The 26,144-nt window shown below is 46.0% G+C and overlaps 1 protein-coding gene across 1 annotated transcript; it reads right to left on the bottom strand.

Moving 5' to 3' along the window:
* LOC138767194 (ras-related protein Rab-7b-like) lies at window positions 1-26,144 on the bottom strand. Its single transcript, XM_069944532.1, has 6 exons — window positions 25,914-26,144; window positions 23,610-23,668; window positions 6,508-6,634; window positions 4,625-4,840; window positions 2,482-2,607; window positions 1-1,350 (listed from the first exon to the last, which is right to left on the bottom strand). The coding sequence occupies exons 2-6, from the start codon at window positions 23,660-23,662 to the stop codon at window positions 1,267-1,269; spliced, it is 606 nt and encodes a 201-aa protein (XP_069800633.1). The 5' UTR covers window positions 23,663-23,668; window positions 25,914-26,144; the 3' UTR covers window positions 1-1,266.

The raw sequence follows: 26,144 nt of genomic DNA, 5'->3' as shown, positions 1-26,144 counted from the left end.
TGAAATATACTGACTGAAATATACGTAGTGTGAACGCAGCCTTAGGGTGCGTTCACACCTACAGGATCTGCAGCAGATTTGATGCTGTGTTGAGTTATTTAAATGAAATCTGCTGCAGAAAATCAGCTGTAGATCCTGTAGGTGTGAACGCACCATTAAGCTCCTTCGTCTAAAGAGCATTACAGACATTGATGTAGTGCCCCAAATTGCAAGACTCTAAATGTCAGGAGTGTTCCTCTTTCCTCTGTCTAATGCGGTCCTCTGATTTCAGCTGAATCTGGCTTTTCTTCATTGCATCCTAGGTTTTTGAACCGCTGACAACACAGATAATATATGCCCACATTCAGAGTAGTCACCAACAATTGTTATAAACAGTATAACCACAGTGAAGACACAGACAGAAAACATGAAGTAGCAGAACACTTGTAGTTACATTATTGGAAAATTTAGTCTCTTAGTAGATGTATACCACTCCGAACCATGGGCAACATCAAATTCAGACATCCTTCGTTTCAGAGAAAAAATGTACATGAAGCTGATCCATGGCACTGGGAGTAGTGTCTGGGGGCGGGCTACCCCTGTCTGTCTCAGCTCGAATGATAGGTCTCTTGCTAGTTGTGTATAGGGAGGATCCTGCCATTATTTAAAATGTAATACATATAATTGTTTAGAGCAGAGTTCTGCGTGCTAGTTTATATGCTATTGTCTGCCCATAATATAACACGTGTAACCCCTCATACAGGAAGATGCCAAGGGCAACCCGTATGTCAGTTGGTAACGTGTCCTCCTTCTCTTCAATGGGCAGGGTTATAATCACTAATCTGGCCCATTGAAGGGAGGAAGGATGGGTGTTCTCTGTCCTAAAAGGTGGGGGCCAAAAGCAGGACAGAGAGGACTCCTTAGCTCCTTTTTTGTGTCCAGAGGGGGAGCGAGTTAGGGAAAATAGCCAGAAAACAGCTCGAAACACATAATCACTTGCTTTGAGCAACATGTTGACCTATGGGTGGGCTATTTAATAGAAAAGTTTTATATAATAAACTTTTTTTTTTAATAATAGAAAAGTTTTTGGGTGGAATACCCCTTTAAGTAAGCAAAATTTAAAAATGTCCTAGTGCTCCATAGGAGTCTACCTAAATTACCGAGGCACCAAGTTATTTATTCACATATACATTTTCCCATTTGACTTGATGTCTTTCATTATCCGTCCAAACATTCAAGTAGAAAATAAAGCTAATTCTAGTACTGTAACATGTCTGTACAATCCCGTCAACAGCAGGCGCTCCCATGACAGTCTTCTAGAGGAGTTAACTTGATGGATTCAGTAAGATGACATTCTCTGCACTCACGGTACTGTGAAAGAATATACAGATTTGTATAAGATATACAATGATTGAAGTAAATATAACATTTTTTTCAGAAAATAGAAACAATTCTCTCCAGCTCAATATAAAATGTATTTTTTAATAACTGAACTCAGCTAGGTCTGATATATCATATACACATATATCATATTAATGTTTAAAGGTTATATAAAGTATAAAAAAAGATGCTGACACGTCTATCATTTCATAATGACTTGTCAGAATCTGTGATTGGAGGGTGGTCAAGGTGCAGTGTCCCCGTTTACCAGTATGAATAATATAGTCTTATTTCCGCTTCAAAATGAGGTCTGTCCAAAAAAGACAGCTGAAATATGGCCAAAAAAAAGGCGTTGAGTGGACATAGCCTAAAAGTGTACGGTGATCTCAGTCTCGGCCTGCAGCTACTTTGTTTTAAAAAGAGTCGCAAGTACGGTACATGACCCACCGCTCAGTTCATTCCTATGGAGGCCTTGGAAAGAGCCTAGTGCTATACTCTGCTCTCTCCAGTAGCTCCAATCACTCTCTATGGAGGCGCCGGTTAGAGCAAAAACTTGGCTTTTTCCAGTTGCTCCATACGAATGAAAAGAGTTGCAGGTTATATGCAGTCTACGGACTTATAATGGGAGCCTATGCAACTTCCGTCCGGAAGTTCCAAAGCCTCCATTTTAATTTCGTAGACTGGTTCTATTAGCAGTTATAGAGTAGATGATATGGACCCCCACTGATACACACTTCTTACATGTTGCTATGAGATGTCACATGTTTTTACAAACGATAGGCACCCTTTATTGGGGATTTTCTTGTGGCACTGTTATTGAGCTTTAATGGGGGTATTCTTGTGGCACTGTCATTGAGCAACATGATATAAACACGCTCTTTGTGCACTATATGTTCTGATGTGATGGATTTACTTATTTATATTGGACATTTCTGCTTGGCTTTTTCCACATTGCTTCTATGAGAGACACATGCTGATTTGTAGGACTGTATGTATATATATATATATATATATATATATATACAGAAATTATTAAATGTTTCTTACACAACACTACTATAACATGGTCTCCTTTATTGCTGGAAAATGACAAAAAGACAAGAAAAGTAATGTTATACTCACGTGTACTAGCGCTTCCTTTGCAAGTGTCTCGAAGGCCAGGTCCACATTGATGTTGTCTTTGGCGCTAACTTCAAAGTAAGGGATCTTTCTTTCTTGACACCAGGAAACTGCAAATTCCTGAGAGACCTACAGTGTTTTCCAATAAATTAAAAAAATGAGCTTTAAATAAAGGTCACTGGGGGTCTGTAAATATAGGTCACTGGGGTCTGTAAATATAGGTCACCGGGGGGGGGGGGGGGGGTGTAAATATAGGTCACTGGGGGTCTGTAGATATAGGTCACTGGGGGTCTGTAGATATAGGTCACTGGGGGTCTGTAGATATAGGTCACTGGAGGTCTGTAGATATAGGTCACTGGGGGTCTGTAGATATAGGTCACTGGAGGTCTGTAGATATAGGTCACTGGGGGTCTGTAAATATAGGTCACTGGGGGGTCTGTAAATATAGGTCACCGGGGTGTGTGTAAATATAGGTCACTGGGGGTCTGTAGATATAGGTCACTGGGGGTCTGTAAATATAGGTCACTGGGGGTCTGTAAATATAGGTCACTGGGGGGTCTGTAAATATAGGTCACTGGGGTGTGTGTAAATATAGGTCACCGGTGGTCTGTAAATATAGGTCACCGGGGGGGTCTGTAAATATAGGTCACTGGGTGTGCTGTAAATATAGGTCACTGGGGGTCTGTAAATATAGGTCACTGGGGGGTCTGTAAATATAGGTCACTGGGGGGTCTGTAAATATAGGTCACAGGGGGGCTGTAAATATAGGTCACAGGGGGGCTGTAAATATAGGTCACCGGGGGTGTGTAAATATAGGTCACTGGGGGTCTGTAGATATAGGTCACTGGGGGTCTGTAGATATAGGTCACTGGGGGTCTGTAGATATAGGTCACTGGAGGTCTGTAGATATAGGTCACTGGGGGTGTGTAGATATAGGTCACTGGGGGTCTGTAAATATAGGTCACTGGGGGTCTGTAAATATAGGTCACTGGGGGGTCTGTAAATATAGGTCACCGGGGTGTGTGTAAATATAGGTCACCGGGGGGTCTGTAAATATAGGTCACTGGGTGTGCTGTAAATATAGGTCTCCGGGGGTCTGTAAATATAGGTCACTGGGGGGTCTGTAAATATAGGTCACAGGGGGGCTGTAAATATAGGTCACAGGGGGGCTGTAAATATAGGTCACTGGGGGTCTTTAAATATAGGTCACTGGGGTCTGTTCTCATTTACTTCAGAGAATCCATTGCAAGAAAATTCTTTACAGGAAAATGATTCCTGCGTGCAGCGCTAGTTTTCCCATTGACAGAGACCTCGGTGGAACCTGATAAACTCCATTATAATTCTATGAGATTGGTGTGGACACTAGCAGTCTAGTGTTGTTTCCTTTCGTAACTACCCCCATTACATATGCGAACATATCTGGTGTCCTATACTCTATAGGGTCTTCATCTATCTTTCCCAGAACCCTGGATGACAAAATTGCCATGGTATGTATATGCATCTCCTATTCCTGTACAGCTGTTTATAACTATAATTGATGTATCCTTTTTCTCTTAAGGCTCAGACTCCATTAAATCCTCTTCTCTTCTAGAACTATTTCTATCCATTTATAAGACATCCCCTGAAAATAAGACCTAGTAGAGGTTTTGCTGAATTGCTAAATTTAAGGCCTCCCCCGAAAGTAAGAACTAACAATTTTCTTGTTTGAAAGCATGCCCGTCGCACAGAACACAAGCTGTGATTCTTTTTAGCCCGCCGCCGTTGTCTCCTACCATCACTGCCCATTGCAAAGCAGCTGCATGCAGGACATGAAGACCGTCACATACAGGTACATTCAACATTTTGATCGGGTTTTATAACTTTTTGAGGAGTCAAGATCAAACAAAGTAGTAATTCTGTCATTGTTTTATATTTATTATTTAAGGCACTTGCCATGCAGTATAGATGAGATGTAGGGGTTATTTTGCAGGTCATTACAATTACACCAAGTCCTAATATATGTATATTTCCAGACGAGACTGGAAAAGCAGTGTAGTGCTGGGAGAGAGGACAAGTTACTCTTCTTCCTTCCAGATTGCCCCTTTAAATGAACACAAGTGCGTAACAACTATTGCTGACAATGCAATAACTCAGATCATGTCCTTACCTGCCGATCCTCCAGGTCAATCTTGTTTCCTAGAATGATTATCGGGAAATTGGTCGCTGGTGACTGTATTTTATCCATAAAGTCTGTCCTCCAGGTCTCAAGACCTAAAAAAGATTCCATATCGGTGACATCGAAGACCAGAAGGCAGCCGTCAGAGCCCTTATAGAAGGAGGATACCAGGGAGCGGAACCGTTCCTGACCCCCTGTGTCCCAGATCTATTGAACAAGAAAATATATTGTTATACTTAGATTTCACAGATTTCCAGACTAAGTTCTTGGCTACAAAACCTTGAACGGATAAAATGAGTAATCTGTGGAAAATGTTGAGGGGGGTTAGAAGTCAGTCTGTCACCCTAATTCCCAAGTATTGTATAGCTAAAGCTTGGTTCACACTGCTTTTTAACCCTGTATAAGCATTAGCACTTCTGATGCGCACGGTTATCATCTATTTTTTTTTGTTAATTCCATATGGAACTTCTAATTCGCATTAACCCCTTAGTGACCAGGCCAATTTTCACTTTTTGCACTTTTTTTCCCCTTCTTTTTAAGTAATGGTGGTTTTACACGGAACGATTTATCGTTCGAATTTGCACGATAACGGTTGAATTTGAATTATAATCGTACGTGTAAACGCAGCGAACGATCAAGCAACGAGCGATCTTTTAAGATCTTTGATCTTTTAACAACTTCTCAAATCGTGCGATCGGGCGAATTATCGCTCGATGTAATAGCGCTGGCATTTTTTCACCTAGAGACCCACATGATCCCTTATTTTTTGCAACATTAATCGTACTTTGCAATGACAGACTTAATTGTTCCCTAAAAAATGCTGTGAAAACGGAAAAAAAAAAATTTGTGCAGTGAAATTGAAAAAAAAAAGGACCCGAGGCGTAAGTATGACGGATCGCACCGCAGCAAGCCGATTCCTCCACCGGAACACAACTGAAGACTTCTGGAAGCCATTTAAATGATACTGTCAGTTTTGATAGTCGCATTTAAATGGTTAAAGAGGTATTCCAGGAAAAAAATAACTTTTTCCTATCCACAGGATAGGGGAAAAGTACCCAGTACCCCCTGGCAATCTCCGTATTGCCCCCCCCCTATCTTTTTCCCCCCTTAATCCCCCACCAAGAAGTGAAGTAAACTACTTCTTACCTAATGACTGTTGACCCCAGGCTGCTCTGTGGCAGCCATTTTGTGACAGTGATATCATCAAGAGGGAGGCGAGTCTAAGCCCTGTTAAGCCAGCCTCCCTTTGTCAGGTGACACAGGTTGCTCATCTCTGATTGGCTGAACAAGCTGTAAGCTATCTAACAGTTTTACAGAGTCAGTTAGACATCACAGGAGACAAAGTGCATCATAAGAAAGCAAAAACTAGGAAGTAAAGAAAAAATGAAGCCACTAACTGAAGCTTCAGGGACCTGCAAACAGCGGGAAATTCAAATTGAGAAAGACTTAGGAGGGATGGTAAGTGTAAAAACTATGTTTAAATGATTCATTGTTTTTTTTTTTTTTTTTTATCAGCACCGGAGTACCCCTTTAAATTAACCGGCACAAACGACCGGTGGGTAAAAGCCACGGTCCCTGACTGCTGGTAGCAACACAGTACAGAGGGGGCGCAGGTCGTGATCCCTCTCCGTACCCTCTTAATGGCAGCATGATGTACATAGACATCATGTTGTGTTGAGGGGTTAAGGCTATGTTCACACACAGTAAGGGCCCATTCGCACAGAGTAAAATTCAAGACCAGAAACCCCGCCACGGACTCTGCTCAGAATTCTGTCTGCCTCATTGTCTCAATGTGATGTGAATCCTAAAGTGTTTTTTGTTAATCAAAACAGTATTTAACTTGATAAAACATGTTATGTTTTTGCCCCACTAACCTGCATCTTTAGGGTCTTACTTTCCAGCTGGATGGTTTTGCTTAGTATGTGCGCCCCCAATGTGTTCCTGTAGTCACTTCTGAACCATTTATGTACATATTGATTTAGAAGGGAAGTCTTTCCGGTTCTGTAAAGACAAGATTGTCATTTTATACAGGGCTTTTTTTATTTTTTTTTTTACTGTGGCATGTTGGCATCAAAGCTGTTCACATCATTATAATAGGACTAAGACACCGGCCGCTCCGTGATCCGGCCGTGTTACGGAACGGCCGGTGTCAGAGAAGATCATCCCTGCCGGTACTGCAGGATGATCTTCACTGCCGCTGATTTCAAATGTAGGCGCCCGCATCCGAATTCCCTGCTGCTCACAATGGAGCATGTGGCCAGAGCCGCTTGCTCCATTGTGTGCACTGACAGGGTTTTCTATGGCCGTTATTCAATGACAAGTCAAGATGCAGCACTACGTCAGTACTGTAGTAATCATGGCCGTTGTTGCATATGGCGGGATATAACAGTAAATTTATCATGGCAACCAATAAGTCCTTAGAAGGTGTTAGGCTTGTTAAATACAGAAAATAAGGCAAGGTCTTACATTATTTTTCATAAAAAAAAATGGCTAGGTCTTATTTTTGTGGTAGGTAGTATGCCCCTACACTGTAGCTCTACTCTGTATGATAGCCTACATACTGTATGTCCCACTGTTGCTAGGCTCCTATACTGTAAGTTCTCCTGTAGTTAAGTCTTCATACTGTATACCTACCCCCTGTAGTCTTTTCCCCATACCAATACTGTATACTTCCCCATACCAATACTGTATACATCCCCCTCTGTAGTTCTTTCCCCATACTGTATACATCCCTCTCTGTAGTTGTTCCCCCCATACTGTATACCTCCCCCCTGTAGTCTTTCCCCCATACCCATACTGTATACATCCCACTTTGTAGTTCTGCCCCCATACTGTATGCCTCCCCCTCTGCATTCCCTCTCTTATCCCTTCTGCCTCCCTGCAGCTTGTGTTGAGCAGGTGGGGGAGGAGCTTGGCAAGTCTGCCTCTGATCGGTTGATGCTCAGCACCAGTGTCAAGGATCTGGTTGGCTGATTTTATTTAGGGCTTATTTTGGGAGTAGGGCTTAATTTTGGAGAAACACAGTATTTGTGAACAAGGAGTAGTAAGTGTAGTGTTCCACTATGTGTTTTTTCTTCTCTCTTACACCTAGGTGTAGTATGTTGGAAAGTAATGGGTTAACTTGCTGGCTGCAAAATGTTACAATATTATGTACATCTGTCTGGTTGCTGGGTGAGGTTGGCAGTCTGAGTCTAAGGGCCCTATTCCACCGGACGATTATCGTTCAGATAATCGTTAAATCGTTTGAATCTAAACGATCATCGTTCGGTTGAATAGCAGTTAACGATTAACGACCGAACGAGAAATCGTTCATCGTTTGAATAGACCTGGACCTATTTTTATCGTTGCTCGTTCGTAAATCGTTCGCAAATTTAGCCGTGAAATAATAAATCGTTTGATCGTTCATTGGTCGTTAGTGGGTGTGCTCAAGTGCAAAATTCTATTGGCTAAACACATTGATTGACAGGGACCATCCTCCTTTGTTTCTACATGTGCGTTTTTTTTTTTTAATCGGTAGTGGATTGTCAAAATATAGACCATAAATGTAAAATGTTTACAAAACACACTGTGCATCCGCCACAGTCGAACAGTTTTATTATTAGCCTGTTCTGTACGCGCAGGCATGCCTTGTAAAACACGCAAAAACGATAGCTGCCACGTGGCGCTGGCTGCGGCAGCCTTTATTTCCGGTCGGTGAAAGATGTCGAAAAGTACCTGTCTTTCGTACGCAAAATCTTCGCTTAGCTTGACGCGAACGATTTTAAAATAAAATCATTCGGGGTGGGTCCCCTTAGCCTTTGGTCGACCGGAAGTTTAGCCGCCCAAGCCAGCGCCACGTGGCAGCAACAAAGGCAGCGGCATGTGTCTGCGAGCGTTGTGCGATTTTATTAGAGGAGGAAAAGTTAAAGCATATGAAGGTTATAGGGCGAAAGCTTTTAGTATTTTCCTCGCTTGGCTGGCGAAATTACGTAGCGTGGAAAGGGCCTTTGGTCGACCGGAAGTTTAGCCGCCCAAGCCAGCGCCACGTGGCAGCAACAAAGGCAGCGGCATGTGTCTGCGAGCGTTGTGCGATTTTATTAGAGGAGGAAAAGTTAAAGCATATGAAGGTTATAGGGCGAAAGCTTTTATTATTTCCCTCGCTTGGCTGGCGAAATTACGTAGCGTGGAAAGGGCCTTTGGTCGACTGGAAGTTTAGGCCGCCCAAGCCAGCGCCACGTGGCAGCAACAAAGGCAGCGGCATGTGTCTGCGAGCGTTGTGCGATTTTATTAGAGGAGGAAAAGTTAAAGCATATGAAGGTTATAGGGCGAAAGCTTTTATTATTTCCCTCGCTTGGCTGGCGAAATTACGTAGCGTGGAAAGGGCCTTTGGTCGACTGGAAGTTTAGGCCGCCCAAGCCAGCGCCACGTGGCAGCAACAAAGGCAGCGGCATGTGTCTGCGAGCGTTGTGCGATTTTATTAGAGGAGGAAAAGTTAAAGCATATGAAGGTTATAGGGCGAAAGCTTTTAGTATTTTCCTCGCTTGGCTGCCTTTACTATGCCAGTACTATGCCATTACTATGAAGTACTATGCCATAAATATGAAGTACTAAATACTATGCCATTACTGCTATTTTACTGGGCCACCCACCTATCATCTCCAGTTCAGGTGTAGTTTAGGTATGGAATACAAAAACCCAATATTCAGGCAAGAGATTTGCGTACTTAATACACCCTTATGGGCATGAACAAAAAAAAAAAACCCACCTACTTGAACGATAATCTGATGCTTTTCGTTCAGTTGAATCACTGAGAAGCGAGCGATCAACGAGCTGGAACGACCGCAAGAACGACTTGATTTAACGACCATCGCTTCATTGAAATGTGAAAACGATTTTAAAAAACTCGCTAAGCGGTCGTTTGAGATCGTTTATCGTTAACGATAATCTGAACGATAATCGTCCGGTGGAATAGGGCCCTAACCTGCATGGAATAAAGTAAGCAGCCCAAAAGCCTGGTCTCTGTTCATACACTTCATTTTGGCGACGAGGATGGCGAGATTCCTGGATTTACCAGCTATTGGACCTTTTGATGTGTCTGGAGATCACACTAGTCTGTCACAGTGTTGGGACAAATGGAAAAAGGGATTTCAGTTCTATGTTACAGCTACAGGAGTGACTGCACCTGCTCAGAAGAGAGCAATGCTGCTGCATACCTCCCAACTTTTGCAAAGAGCAAAGAGGGACATGTGCGCCGCGGTACCCATAGCCACGCCCCCATAGCTACCTTCTATAGCCACTCCCCTACAGTCACCACATGCTGCTGACGGAATAGTGCCCTATACAGTTTCCAATCCCCCCAAAAATGCCCTATATAGTATCCAATCCCCCATATAGCGCCCCACATAGTAGCCAATGCCCCCATATAGTGCCCCACATAGTATCCAATCCCCCATATAGTGCCCCACATAGTATCCAATCCCCCACATAGTGCCCCACATAGTATCCAATGCCCCCATATAGTGCCCCACATAGTATCCAATGCCCTATATAGTGCCCCACATAGTAGCCAATGCCCCATATAGTGCCCCACATAGTAGCCAATGCCTCCATATTGTGCCCCACATAGTAGCCAATGCCTCCATATAGTGCCCCACATAGTAGCCAATCCACCCCATATAGTGCCCCACATAGTAGCCAATGCCCCCATATAGTGCCCCACATAGTAGCCAATGCCCCCATATAGTGCCCCACATAGTAGCCAATGCCCCCATATAGTGCCCCACATAGTAGCCAATCCCCCCATATAGTGCCCCACATAGTAGCCAATCCCCATATAGTGCCCCACATAGTAGCCAATCCCCCCATATAGTGACCCACATAATAGCCAACCCCCATATAGTGCCCCAAATAGTAGCCAATCCCTCCATATAGTGCCCCACATAGTATCCAATCCCCCATAGAGTGCCCCACATAGTAGCCAATGCCCCATATAGTGCCCACATAGTAGCCAATGCCCCCATATATGCCCCACATAGTAGCCAATGCCCCCATATAGTCCCCCACATAGTAGCCAATGCCCCCATATAGTGCCCCACATAGTAGCCAATCCCATATAGTGCCCCACATAGTACCCAATGCCCCCATATAATGCCCCATAGTATCCAATGCCCCCATATAGTGCCCCACATAGTAGCCAATCCCCCATATAGTGCCCACATAGTAGCCAATGCCCCCATATATGCCCCACATAGTAGCCAATGCCCCCCATATAGTGCCCCACATAGTAGCCAATCCCCCATATAGTGCCCCACATAGTAGCCAATGCCCCCATATAGTGCCCACATAGTAGCCAATGCCCCCATATATGCCCCACATAGTAGCCAATGCCCCCATATAGTGCCCCACATAGTAGCCAATCCCCCCATATAGTGCCCCACATAGTAGCCAATCCCCATATAGTGCCCCACATAGTAGCCAATCCCCCCATATAGTGACCCACATAATAGCCAACCCCCATATAGTGCCCCAAATAGTAGCCAATCCCTCCATATAGTGCCCCACATAGTATCCAATCCCCATAGAGTGCCCCACATAGTAGCCAATGCCCCATATAGTGCCCACATAGTAGCCAATGCCCCCATATATGCCCCACATAGTAGCCAATGCCCCCATATAGTCCCCCACATAGTAGCCAATGCCCCCATATAGTGCCCCACATAGTAGCCAATCCCATATAGTGCCCCACATAGTACCCAATGCCCCCATATAATGCCCCATAGTATCCAATGCCCCCATATAGTGCCCCACATAGTAGCCAATCCCCCATATAGTGCCCACATAGTAGCCAATGCCCCCATATATGCCCCACATAGTAGCCAATGCCCCCCATATAGTGCCCCACATAGTAGCCAATCCCCCATATAGTGCCCCACATAGTAGCCAATGCCCCCATATAGTGCCCACATAGTAGCCAATGCCCCCATATATGCCCCACATAGTAGCCAATGCCCCCATATAGTGCCCCACATAGTAGCCAATCCCTCCATATAGTGCCCCACATAGTAGCCAATCCCCCATATTGTGCCCACATAGTGGCCAATGCCCCCATATAGTGCCCCACGTAGTAGCCATTCCCAATATAGTGCCCCACATAGTATCCAATCCCCACACATAGTGCCCCACATAGTATCCAATGCCCCATATAGCGCCCCACATAGTAGCCAATCCTCCCCTTTGTGTGGCCCGACCAGAAAAACAATAAACCAGTAACTCACCTGTCCGCCGGTCCCAGCAGGTCCTCTCCCGGCAGAGCACGCACTCCCGTCATCCTCTGGGGCGGGCAGCGGGGTATACAGACACTGACTGTGCTTGAAGTGGTTCATGATGGAGGCTGCAGGTCACTTCTGGCACAGTCAGTGTCTGTATACCCCGCTGCCCGCCCCGGAGGATGACGGGAGTGCGCGCTCTGCCGGGAGAGGAGCTGCTGGGGCCGGCGGACAGGTGAGTTACTGGTTTATTGTTTTTTTTCGGTGGGGCCACGTATAATGCGGGACACATAGCGTGCCGTTCCAGGATCGCGGGACAGCACCCCGAAAACAGGACTGTCCCGCGGAATCCGGGACGGTTGGGAGGTATGCTGCTGCACTTAGCTGGGCCAGAAGTCCAGGACATCTTTGAAACCCTGGGAGATACAGGGGAAGATACAGACTATGAGACAGCCATGAACAGACTGATTGAGTACTTTGGGCCAAAGAAAAATATTTCATATGAAAGATATAGGTTTAGACAGGCTGTGCAAGAAGTGGGAGAAACCATTGACAGGTATGTGAATAGACTGAAATATCTGGCAAAGTCTTGTGATTTGGGAAGTGTAACAGAGGAAATAATGAGAGATCAGGTTATTGAGAAATGCACCTCCATGCAGCTCAGGAGGAGATTACTGAGAGAACCCGGCCTGACACTGGCCAAACTGCAGGAGATTGCAAGAGCCATTGAACTGTCTGAGATCCAGGCTCTACACATTGAAAAGAAAGAGACTGCAGTTTCAGTCAATGCAATCTCCAAATCTGCCTATGATAATAGGAACACCAGGAGTAGAAAAGAGAGAACTGTATGTGTAAGCTGCAGTAAATGTGGCAGAGAGGGTCACACAAGCCAGGAGTGCACTGTGGTACAGAATAAGACATGCTATGCTTGTGGAAAGATGGGGCATTTTGCAGCTGTGTGTAGAAGCGCAACCACAGAAAATAAAACCAAGGGATTGACTGCAAAAGTAAATGTTATAGCTGCAGACAGGGGCGTAGCTAATGTCTCCTGGGCCCTGGTGCGAGAGGCCAACTTGGGCCCCCCCCTCCTTTCACGACCAAGTGATGCTATTGTTGTGTGTGTGTGTGTGTATATATATATATTATATATATATATATATATATATATATATATATATATATATATATATATATTTACACAGTGGTGCCTTGGATTATGAGCATAATTCGTTCCAGGACCGTGCTTGTAATCCAAATCCACTCTTAAACCAAAGCAAATTTTCCTATAAGAAATCATGTAAATGCAGACAATTGGTTCCACACCCCAAATATATTTATTATTCTGTACTGTACAGTAATGGAGAGGATGGGAAACACAAGGGCTGACAGAGACTGCAGGGAGCATGAAGGAATGAGCAGGGCAGATGTGGGCACATACATGCAGCACTCTCTGTCCGGGGAGAGAGGGGTTACAGCTATGGAGAGATTACCCCCCCCCCACACAGTCCTGTCCCCTGATGTAAGCCCCACCCTGAAGGGGATCTGCTATGATTTGGAAGGTGTTTAGAGTACAGTGCTGTAGACCCCGCTATGCAGGCCATGCCCCTTCTCCACTCGCGCTCCCACCCAATACAGGAAGTTCTTAAACCAAAGCAATGCTCTTAAACCAAGTCACAATTTTGAAAAACTGTGAGCTCTTAAACCAAAACGCTCTTAAACGAAGTTACTCTTAAACCAAGGTACCACTGTATGTATATATATATATATATATATATATATATATATATATACACACACACACACACACCAAGACAGATATTACCTATTACCGCCATACTGTTACCGACCAAATCCTGTATACTGAGACCAATATTACCAGTAATACCAGTATATAGGGAGGAAACATTACCGCCACACCACAACCACTACCATCACCACCATATTGTTACTGACCAAATCCAGTATACTAAATCACCTCACCCAGTCATATAGAAGTGGCCCCAGCTCTACACAGGCTCTATACACCATATACATTACTGTGCAGTTATATCAGGTGACTCACAGGAGACGTCTTCTCTGATCGGAGTTCTTTCCTTTGCATCTTCTTCTCCATCCGTCCTAGTCGGTTGTGAGAACTTCTCCGAGCCACGAATCCACAGAATCTGCCAGACAGACATATTAGGCTCCACACTCTGACACCATCTCCATCTATATACACACTGCACATCTGTACTGTCCCCTTTACACCCTCATTTAGTGGGTAGCCCTGACTCTATGTAACCTCCTAATAATATATGCCCCCCTCTGTGTATTCCCTCTCCCCCTCTGTTGCCCCCCCAAATAGATGGCCCCCTCTACCCCCCTCCCTTATAGATGGCCCCCTCTACCCCCTCCCTTATAGATGGCCCCCTCTACCCCCTCCCTTATAGATGGCCCCCTCTACCCCCTCCCTTATAGATGGCCCCCTCTCTCCTCACCCTCCCTTATGGATGGTCCCCTCTCCCCTCACCCTCCCTTATAGATGGCCCCCTCTCCCCCCACCCTCCCTTATAGATGGTCCCCTTCCCCCCCTCCCTTATAGATGGTCCCCTTCCCCCCCCCCCCTCCCTTATAGATGGTCCCCTTCCCCCCCCCCCCCTCCCTTATAGATGGTCCCCTTCCCCCCCCTCCCTTATAGATGGTCCCCTTCCCCCCCCTCCCTTATAGATGGTCCCCTTTCCCCCCCCCTCCCTTATAGATGGTCCCCTTTCCCCCCCTTTATAAATGGTCCCCTTCACCCCCCCTCCCTTATAGATGGTCCCCTTCCCCCCCCCACCCTCATAGATGGCCCCTCTTTCCCCCCACCCTCATAGATGGCTCCTCTTTCCCCCCACCCTCATAGATGGCCCCCTCCTTCCCCCCACCCTCATAGATGGCCCCCCTCTTTCCCCCCACCCTCATAGATGCCCCCCTCCTTCCCCCCCACCCTCATAGATGCCCCCCTCCTTCCCCCCCACCCTCATTGATGCCCCCCCTCCTTCCCCCCCACCCTCATAGATGCCCCCCTCCTTCCCCCCCACCCTCATAGATGCCCCCCCTTCCCCCCCACCCTCATAGATGCCCCCCTCCTTTCCCCCCACCCTCATAGATGGCCCCCTCTTTCCCCCCACCCTCATAGATGCCCCCCTCCTTTCCCCCCACCCTCATAGATGGCCCCCTCCTTTCCCCCCACCCTCATAGATGGCCCCCTCCTTCCCCCCACCCTCATAGATGCCCCCCTCCTTTCCCCCCACCCTCATAGATGCCCCCCCCTTCCCCCCCACCCTCATAGATGCCCCCCTCCTTTCCCCCCACCCTCATAGATGGCCCCCTCTTTCCCCCCACCCTCATAGATGCCCCCCCTTCCCCCCCACCCTCATAGATGGCCCCCTCCTTTCCCCCCACCCTCATAGATGCCCCCCTTCTTTCCCCCCACCCTCATAGATGCCCCCCTCCTTTCCCCCCACCCTCATAGATGGCCCCCTCTTTCCCCCCACCCGTACAGGCTGATAAAAAACAAAACTTAACTCACCTGACATCGCGCTCCCACGTTGATCCTCACTCCTTCGATCTGTCCCCGGCTGCTGCGCGGCTACCGCGTCTTATCCCCGGCAGCGCGCGCATCCCAGAACTCCCTGCGCGCCGGAAACCGGAAGTCAGGGCCCAAGGCGCGCAGGGAGTTCTGGGATGCGCGCGCTGCCGGGGGTAAGACGCGACACCCCCGGCAGCCGCGCAGCAGCCGTGGGAAAGTCGGAGCCAGACTCTTGTGACCGCAAGCAAAACAATGCTTGCGGTCACAAGAGTGACTGATCGGGGGGCCCCGCGGGCCCCCCTTGTGGCGGGTCCGGTCGCGGCGGCGACCCCCGCGACCACGGTGGCTACGCCACTGGCTGCAGATAAAAAGACTGCCTCAGACTGTGAATTCATATTCTCACTGGGTTCAATGCAAGCTGGGACATTGCCCATCAAGATTGGTGATACAGAGATTACAGTACTGATTGACTCTGGCGCTACTTGCAATGTTATGGACATAGCTTCTTGGAACACTCTAAAAAGCAGAGAAAATCACCTTAAATTGTGCAACACAATAAACAGATTTATGCATATGGCTCCAGTGTGCCATTACAACTTAAAGGCAAATTCTGCACCTCTGTTCAAACACATGGGACCAGATCTCCTCTGTGGACGGAATTCTATGTTGTGGATGGCACAGGCTCACCTCTGTTAGGCAGAAAAACTGCTATGGAACTAGGGGTACTAAGGATTGGACTTAATGCAGACAGTGCAAATGTGAACACGTTGTCCCCTTCTATTTCTTCACTGAAAGAGGAATTTTAGGATTGTTTCTCTGGGTTTGGAAAGTTAAAGGATTTTCAGTTAGAGCTGCACATTGACCCACATGTAAAGCCTATTGCACAGCCAACACGAAGATTCCCTTATAGCCTGAGATCACCTGTAGAGCACAAGCTTACAGAACTATTGGAACTTGATATCATTGAACCAGTGGAAGGACCCACCCCTTGGGTATCTCCATTAGTTGTCATGCCAAAGGGGACTGATATTCGGATTTGTGTGGACATGAGGTGTGCTAACCAAGCGGTGCTTAGAGAAAGACAACCAATACCCACTATTGAAGATGTGTTACATGAGATGAATGGGGCAAGTGTCTTCAGTAAATTGGATTTGAAATGGGGCTATCGTCAAATTGAATTGACTCCGGCATCTAGAGTCATTACAACATTCTCAAGCCATAAAGGCCTGTTCAGATACAAGAGACTGATGTTTGGGGTATCCTCAGCACCTGAGGCCTATCAACATGTGATCCAGCAAGTGCTACATGGATGCAAAGGCACACATAATATTTCTGATGATATAATTGTGTGGGGAACAAACACACAGGAGCACAACGAACATCTCCGGGCGGTGCTGAAACGCCTACAGGACAAAGGATTGACTTTAAATGAGAAGAAGTGCAAATTTCAAATGAATAAGATGACTTTCATGGGCCATGTGCGGTCTGACAAAGGCATTGGTCCAGAAGACAGTAAAATCAAAGCAGTGTCTGATGCCAGGAACCCTGAAAACCCTGCAGAAGTACGAAGCTTTCTTGTGTTAGTGAATTACTGTGCTAAGTTTATTCCAGATATGGCAACTATAAGTGAACCCGAGAAAGTTAACTCGCAAAGCGGTCCCCTGGAAGTGGATCTGTGTGGAACAAGATGCATTTAATGAGCTTAAAAGGCGTCTTACTTGTGCCACAACCTTAGCCTATTTTAATCCTAATGCACAAACTCAAATTATTGTTGATGCCAGCCCTGTGGGGTTAGGGGCCATTTTAGTCCAGAAGCAACGCACAGGCGACTATAGACCTATTCAGTACGCAAGCAGGTCCCTCACTGACGTGGAGAAACGTTATTCTCAGACTGAGAAAGAAGCCTAGGCTGTTGTTTGGGGATGTGAAAGGTTTCACACCTATCTCTATGGTCTTGATTTTGAAATTGTAACAGATCACAAACCACTGGAAGTGATATATTCTCTTCAATCCAAACCATCAGCCAGAATTGAAAGATGGGTTCTTCGTCTGCTACCATACCGATTTAGGCTGGGTTCACACTACATATATTTCAGTCAGTATTGTGGTCCTCATATTGCAACCAAAACCAGGAGTGGATTAAAAGCACAGAAAGGCTCTGTTCACACAATGTTGAAATTGAGTGGATGGCCGCCATTTAATGGCAAATATTTGCTGATATTTTAAAACAACGGTTGTTATATTGAAATAATAGCAGTTATTTACTGTTATATGGCGGCCATCCACTCAATTTCACCATTGTGTGAACAGAGCCTTTATGTGTTTTTAATCCACTCCTGGTTTTGGTTGCAATATGAGGACCACAATACTGACTGAAATATACGTAGTGTGAACCCAGCCTTAAAGTGCGATACAGACCTGGACCTACTAATGCAGCAGATGCACTGTCCAGATTGCCACAGTCTTCAGCACCATTTCATAATGTAGCAGAAGAGTACATTCGCTTTGTTGCTGCTAAAGCCATTCCCAAGCATTGACACCACGTGAGGTTGAAGAGTTATCATCAGTGGACCCAGAAATTGCACAGTTGAGAAATTGTATAAAACGAGAAACCTGGGAGGATTGTGACCCAGGATATCGCAGAATCAAACATGAACTGAGCATTGCTGGACAACTAGTGTTACGTGGGAATCGTATATTGATGCCTAAAAAACTACAGAAACAAACCTTGCACTTAGCCCATGAGGGCCACCAAGGTATGGTGCGCACCAAACAACGATTACCTGAGAAAGTTTGGTGGCCGGGAATTGACAAGGATGTGGAACATATGGTCTCCTCATGTCGAGCCTGTCAGCTGGTGGATAGCAAACCTAAGCCAGAACCAGTAACACACACTGTTCTACCTGCTGGACCATGGGAAGAGCTGGCTATTGATCTGTGGGACATTCCATCTGGATACCATCTCTTAGTTGTTGTGGACTATTATTCAAGGTGGCAAGAGCTGGTAGTTCTTACTAAAGCAACTTCAACAACAATAATTGAGGGTCTGGAGCGCATTTTTGCTTCTCATGGTTTGCCTAAACTGATTGTGAGTGATTTTGGTGCCCAGTTCACGTCTCAGGAATTTCAAGATTATCTCAACACAAATGCCATTGAACATCGTCGTACAACTCCATACTGGCCTCAAGCTAATGGAGAGGTGGAACGCCAGAACCGAACCCTATTGAAAGCTCTATGTATAGCTCATTTGGAGAGAAGAGATTGAAAAAAGGAACTGTGGCGTTTTCTTTTGGCTTATCGTAAACCCCCCATGCAACAACATGAGTGAGTCCTGCTGAACTTCTTTGTGGTCGCAAATTCAGGACAAAATTGCCGGATATTGGGGGTTCTTCTCCTATAAGTCGGGAAATGTTTCCAGGAAATTCATGAGGAAAGGAAGATCCGAGCCGAACAATATGCGCCATTGTCAAACTAGTGGCCTGAAACAAGGAGATAAGGTGTTGCTTCAAAATGAACGGTTTAACAAATTGTCCCCATCCTTTGAACCTGAACCTTATGTGTTAAAGGAAAAGAAATGCATTCAGGTGGTTCTGGAGGATTTAGATGGAAACACAAAAGTGCGCAATTCATCCTTTGTGAAGAAATTTATTGATCCAGAAAGCCAAGGCCTGAAGGACCATGAATCAGCAGAAAGTAGTAGTGGAACCTCCAGTAATTCAGACAACGACCCACAGCCATCTACTTCAGAAACTTCAGACTTGCCAAGAGCAAAGCGAGCAACGAATCCACCGGCCTACCTAAAAGACTATGGGAGGCATTTATTAAGTCCGGCGTTTTTTACGCCGGACTTAAAAATGCCCCCGCAGCTCCGGCGGTACGGGGATTTATGTAGAGGCGGACTGCCTGTACATAAATCCTGTGCGCGCCGGTGCGCACCGCCGAAAACCTACGCCAGCTGAGGACTGGAGTAGGTTTTCGGCGTACATTTGGGCGGAACGGATGATAAATCGCGCGGACTCTGAGTCCGCGCCCTCCGTTCCGCCCACTTCCCGCCTACTTTCCGCCCCCTGGCGTACTCGGCGGAAAGTGCCGATTTGCGATTATTTTATTCGCAAATCGGCCATTTGCGTATAAAATAATACGCAAATCGGCACTTTCCGCCAAAAATCATCCGTCCGCCGGATGATACATGTGGCCCTATGTGTATGGACAGGAGTTAACAGTTTAAAGTGTTAGGGGTTTCCCCTTGACAATTAATTGTTTATTGCTGTTTATTGTGTTTGATTCCTAGTTCATGTTCAGATGCTGTTCTTCAAGGAAAGGAGGGATTGTAGTATGTTGGAAAGTAATGTGTTAACCTGCTGGCTGCAAAATGTTACAATATTATGTACATAGCTGCACACACCCCCTTACTTCCATAGTAAGAACTTCCTTTGTTTTAGTGGAGAGTAGACTTGTTTAAGACCAGCTAGTTACTCAACCTTAATAGGTTGCTAGATAAACCCCCAGGAAAGCCGGAGACAAGGGAGTCTCACCCCTTGGCTACGTTGTGGATTTTTCTTACTTTAGGGCAGTCAATCATCTAAAGAAAGAAGAGGACTGTAAAGGCCGTACCCAAGTAGAGCACAGTGCAAGTTAGCCGCTCTCTACTGACTGAAACTCGGCTGAGTAGGTAGTACTAGCTAGCACCATCCAGTGACAGAAGACCTGGGACTGCAGAAGGCAGTCATATATGCAGGGAAATATATATATACACATGAGTATGCAGCAGGGGCTGGCTGGCAAATTTTAGCCTGGGGGGCAAGCCCACAGCACTGGCCCATGAGTAGCGGCTAGCGGCCCATCCTTCAAGGACCACCCTGTCCCTTACCTATTATTACCCTCCCCACATCAGTGCAGGGAAGGTAGATGGTAACTTGGAACTGTACGTCCTCCAGCAGCCATGTTCCCACAGTTCAGATAACGTCTTCGGGCCTTCCACTCATTTGTAAACAGGGAATTCCAATTGCTCCCTGTGTCACTTTCCTGTATGAGGCTATGTTCAAACACTGTATGACACTGGCCATTTCGTGACCCGGCTGGTGTCAGATAGTATCATCCTGGCCGATACTGCAGGATGATCTTCAGCGCCGTTGAATTCAGATGCGGGTGCATCCGTGCGCGCCTGCATCAGAATTCTCCGCTGCTCACAATGGAGCATGCGGCCGGAGCCGGACGCTCCATTGTGTGAACTGACAGGGTTTTCTGTGGCTGCTATTCAATGAATGACATGCTAGTTTCTTGCGGCACCACTAGGGATCCCGGCTTCTATACGGGACAGCGCACGCTCCACCGCTGTCTCCACTCAAAGAAGTGACATGTCACTTCTTTGAGTGGAGAGCGGCGGCAGCGGAAGAGCGCATGCTCTCCCATAGAGAAGCAGTTTCACACTGAGACAGGCGGGATTCTGCGGTGGAATCCCGCCTGTCTCAGTGTGACTATTCCGCCTGACTCCACAGCCCTGGTGTAAACATACCCTAAGTATATGGGACGGCTCATCACAGAAACAGAACCGTCCCATAGACTTCTATTGACAAAGTGACTTCTGGCCCCTTCACACAGAGCAGTAGAAATTCCCTGGTTACAAATGACCAGAAGGGCTGGAGAAGTTATCCGAACTGTCAGAACATCGCTGCTGACAGAAGTACAGGTCCGGGGTGCCATCTACCATCCCTGCACTGATGTGGGGAGGGTAATAATAGGTAAGGGCTGGAGTGCTCCTTTATAGGGAACCAATTAGCACAATTGTGCTGATGTGGTTTTCAGCTGCAAAGTATAGATCTACTGTGCAGCTCCCCGAGGCTACCAACCACTGAGTATAAGGGTATAAACCCACACACCGTATACACAGCGTATTTACTGCTGCGATACGCAACAAATACGCAGCAGATTAGATCTAAATAACTGAACACAGCATCAAATCTTCACCATCAAACTTTTGCGTATCTGCTGCGTATTTGCTGCGTATATGGTGTGTGGGTTTGTACCCTAATGCTGCGTTTACACAGAGAGATTTATCTGACAGATTTTTTTAAGCCAAAGACAGGAATGGATTTGGAAAGAGGAGTTATCTCAATCTTTCCTTTATGACCTGTTCCCTGTTCATAGTCTGTTCCTGGCTTTGGCTTCAAAAAGCTGTCAGATAAATCTCTCTGTGTAAACACACCATAAGATGGTGGGAAAGCTGGATAACCTCCATTATACTGACTACAGGATGCTGGAAAGCTGGGTGACCTCAATTACACTTACATACATGATGCTTGGAAAGCTGGGTGACCAGAGTATACAGAGAGGGGGCAGGGGATCCCCTCACCCATGTACTGTTCAGGGCCTGGCACCCATATAGACCCCCCTGCATATTTGGGCCCAGGCCCTGAACAGTACATGGGAGGGGGTACAGATCCCCTCTTCCCTCACAATACTGCTTACTAGGCCATGGTGCAGGGGAGAGGGGATGCTGTATAATTCATAATAAACATCTTACCCATATACTGTTCAGGCCTAGTGGATGGGCCCCCGCCCACGAAACTCCGCCCCTGCAACTTTGGCCCCGCCCACTTTCACCCGCGACCCTTACCTAGGCCATAGTAGATGGGGGTCCTCTCCATCAGTCCCAGGCAGGAGGGGGTGGTCTGTCCTCTCTTCCAGGGCAGTGGGCAGGAAGCTGTGAGCTGTGCTGCCTGCTCCATGAGTGAAGGAAGAACCACACAAGTAAGCACCCTCTCCCGCAGCGACCGTGGCCCCGCCCCCGCGATCATGGCCCCGCCCACTCACCGGCGACCATGGGAGAAAAAAAAACCTTTTCCCCTTCCCCTGAAGGTGCCGTCCTAGGCAAATACGGCCTGAATGTGCTTTAGCTGTTCCTGTTGCCTGTGATATGTAGAAACGGCCCTGCACAGCAGCCTTACTGACATCCGGCTGCCGCAGCCCTTGGTGTGTTGGGGGGACCGGCCCGGGGGGCATATGCCACCCTGCCCCCCGGCCCAGCCCGCCCCTGGTATGCACATTTCTACAGGACGCTATAGAGACACTTCACTGCATGCTGGGAGAGTACTCACTAATTAGGCAAGGGACATTCCTATATGGTCCCTGACACCTTCATCTGGTAACTTCTTCTATCAACTCCCCTAATTCCTATTGGTACCTGAGCACTGTTACTGATATTGCACTAAAGATATTTTTTGCTACATAAAGTTTGGACTTTGTTTAAATTAGGACTTTGTCATCTCTGCCACAGCACCTGCACCTACACTCTGCAACCCACATCTGTGCTAACCAAGGTCCGGTTGCTGTGTGTCCGGGGGTGGGTGTTACCACTCCTGGCCACTGTGACAAGTAGCCTCCAAAACATCAGAACCCACCAGCAGGCCTAACACTAGTTCCAGCAACCCTGGCCATGGCAGTAAGTCCATCCCTGACTTTATATTGACATTATATGAATACAAGTTATTCCCCTAGTTGATGACATTAGGGATTTTTTTTATTCCACAACCAAGCAGGTTGTTTCAGCTTTCCACATTCTATATCCAGCATCTCCTGTGATGTGGTTAGATACCAGTTACTCAGTTGTTGATCTAGTCTGCCTCTTAAGTTCTGGAGCTTGAGGGGCACAGGATTTACAGATGATGCTTCATATTTTTTTTTTTTTTCACATTTCCTGCTGTTAGACTACTCCTTTAATGTATTGTCCCGGACCCTTAGAAATGACTTTTCAATCATAGGCTATGTTCACACAATGTATGAGACCGGCCGGGTGAGCTTTCCGGACGCAGAGCTCTGATGCGGGCGCATCAGCGTGCGCCCACATCAGAGCTTACCATAGCACACAGTGAAGCAAGCGGCCGGAGCCGCTCTCTTCACTGTGTGAACTGACAGGTCTTTCTGCAGAAAACTGACCTGTCAGTTATTTGCGGGGCCGCACAGATCCCGCCCGGAGCGTATGCGATGTGTGTACGCTCCGGACGAGATCCCATTGCTTAATAGGCTGTGTTCCACTGCACAAAAACTACGTCCGTTGTTGCCATCGGCAACAACGGCCGTAGTTTTACGTAGTGTGAACATAGCCATATTATGTTATTTGTTACTTTACTCATAGCGACGAAATGTATAGTGGTGTTTTCAGTAAATCTCATCTCGAACTTACCCCATAGGGCCAATAATATTAACTTTCAGATCCACTTTCTGATTAGAATGCATGAAGAGCTGAAAGAAGGAGAACAGATATATGCATTATTGTTATTATTCAGTAGGTGAGGTTTGGAAGCTATGCATGTAAAATGAAATAATTATACCCTTTCCAGACCGCCGACCACAGCACAGGGGAGGTAATATAATATTAGGAATATTTGTGTCTGGGTCTATTTGTCCAGGAGCCAATGCAAATACATTTATAAAATGAACACCTTACCCTACTTTTATACCTACACATATACAAACACTGTGTCAAAGCCTGCAAGGGTAGGTGGCGGGGGGGGATTATGGCATTAAAGGGGAAACAGTCCAGGACAGGAATTCACCATCTGTTTTGTTCGTGTTCCACGGACAGGGCACAGAACGTGTGTATGCAGCCTAATTCTAGCAGACTATTACATAGACAGCAATCCATCTAAACCTGTAATACCACATTTTACTGTTGGAGCCCCTGCAGAGAAGATATATAGCTGCACACTAAATCTGATGTTTGTTGGTCAGCTTCCATATGAAAAAGGATGTTTATGATATGACAGCCCCTTTAACCTAATATAAACTTTATTCCTACGGTGTCTTCTTCTCACATTTGCTGAATGCATTTATAGGGCTGTCAGCAGAAATATTTTTGCAAATACGGTCATTTAGGAAACTTTCCTCCTCCTCCTGGGGCTCTTTGCCTCACATTGTTGACAGCTGGTTGTCTGGGTTCCCAACCAATAGCAGTGGGCTGGCTGGTGTATATATAGCTATAGTACACACACAGAGATATATACAGTATAGTGTATATCTATATTATACAGTACAAACATACATATACACAGTATATATATTATATACAGCACACACATATATTTATATATACAGTATATGTACTGTAGCTATATATACCCCAGCTATTTATATATAGATATTATACAGTATATATATATATATATATATATATATATATATATATTACATTATAATATAATGTATAATCTCTGCACATCTACACAATGGGGGAGATTTATCAAACATGATGTAAAGTAGAGCTGGCTTAGTCGCCCCTAGCAACCAATCAGATTCCACCTTTCATTTTCCAAAGAGTCTGTGAGGAATGAAAGGTGGAATCTGATTGGTTGCTAGGGGCAACTGAGCCAGTTTCACTTTATACCATGTTTGATAAATCTCCCCCTATAGGTATACATCCTTCATGTGATTAATTGAATGGTTGTGTGCGTCCTCCCATTTGGCCGTATAACGGGTCCCTTACACATAATTGCAGAACCTACATGATTACTTCGGCTCTAGTAATATAAACAAATAAACATAATAGAACTGTGTAGATTAGGATTGCACATGCCAAAAAAATAACAAAACTTTTTTTAAAAAAAACTTTTTAGGGCTATATGGCAAATCTTGGTAGCAGGACCAGGAACTTTCTGGCTGTGCAAACAGGCAGTGCAACACAGTGGTTTCTACCAACCAATCAGAGCTTAGCTTTTATTTTACCAGAGCAATAGGAGGAATGATAGCTAAGCTGTGATTGGTTGCTATGGGCAACAAAGAGATTTGCTAACTCCCCCTCATGGTCTTTGAGGCCTCTCCTTAGTCAGGCACCTGTCATGTCTTAGTGGCAGCAGAAGCATAACTATGGGTGCCTGCACAGGGGGCAGCCATACCTAGTCCTTAGAGTCTGAGAGGTCTCAAAAGGTCACAGGACCATATCAAGTGGTCAGTGCTCTATACAATGTGTGAGAATTGGGGGGCCCTGTCACAGATATTATATTGGGACCCAGGGGCTTCAATGATAGATGAGCGAAGCAGGCTTCATTAAGGGTTCTTTCGAAGCCAAACTCTCAAATTCTGAATCCTGCTGTCTGCTCGCTCTGTGGAAAAGGTGGATACTTCCTGAGGACTGCCTAGAAAATATATATACAGTCATAGGCCATAGGCTGTATCCATGTTTTCAAGGCGGGACAGACAGCGGGATTCAAGGCGGACAGACAGCGGGATTCAGAAGCCGATGGTTCTGCTACATATAAACCCTTAATGAAGCCTGCTCCACCCATCTAAAGCTTCAATGTATACGTCTAAGCAGTGAATATAGTAAGAGAACTGACCGATAATATAACAATGACGTAAATGCCATAAAATATATATATCCCTTATGCTGCTGGAATACAAAGAGACTTTCTTGATGTGTTTTTTTTTACCCTAAGGTGAAAACTGTACCTCACAAAGCAAGGAAGAATGACCTAGTTACTGAGTTACTCACCAAAACCGTTCTCGATACTTTCTTGGGCTACAGCAGACACTGAGAATACGGAAATTGTACAAGTCAGTAAAGTTATTGAAGTTCTTGTCTGTCAGTGGCCTCCACCTCCCTCATTCTGTGCAGTACAATGATGGGAGAAGCTGCAGTTTACATCATGGACTCTGTGATAGCAGCCGCCTGTTTCCCTGTGTGCCTCTCCTTCTCCTCTTACCCAGTCTCTTGCAGTTTTCC

Source organism: Dendropsophus ebraccatus, chromosome 11 (assembly GCF_027789765.1).
Source record: "Dendropsophus ebraccatus isolate aDenEbr1 chromosome 11, aDenEbr1.pat, whole genome shotgun sequence".
Classification (NCBI taxonomy): Eukaryota; Metazoa; Chordata; class Amphibia; order Anura; family Hylidae; genus Dendropsophus; species Dendropsophus ebraccatus.
This window is presented reverse-complemented; position numbering and strand designations above follow the sequence as displayed.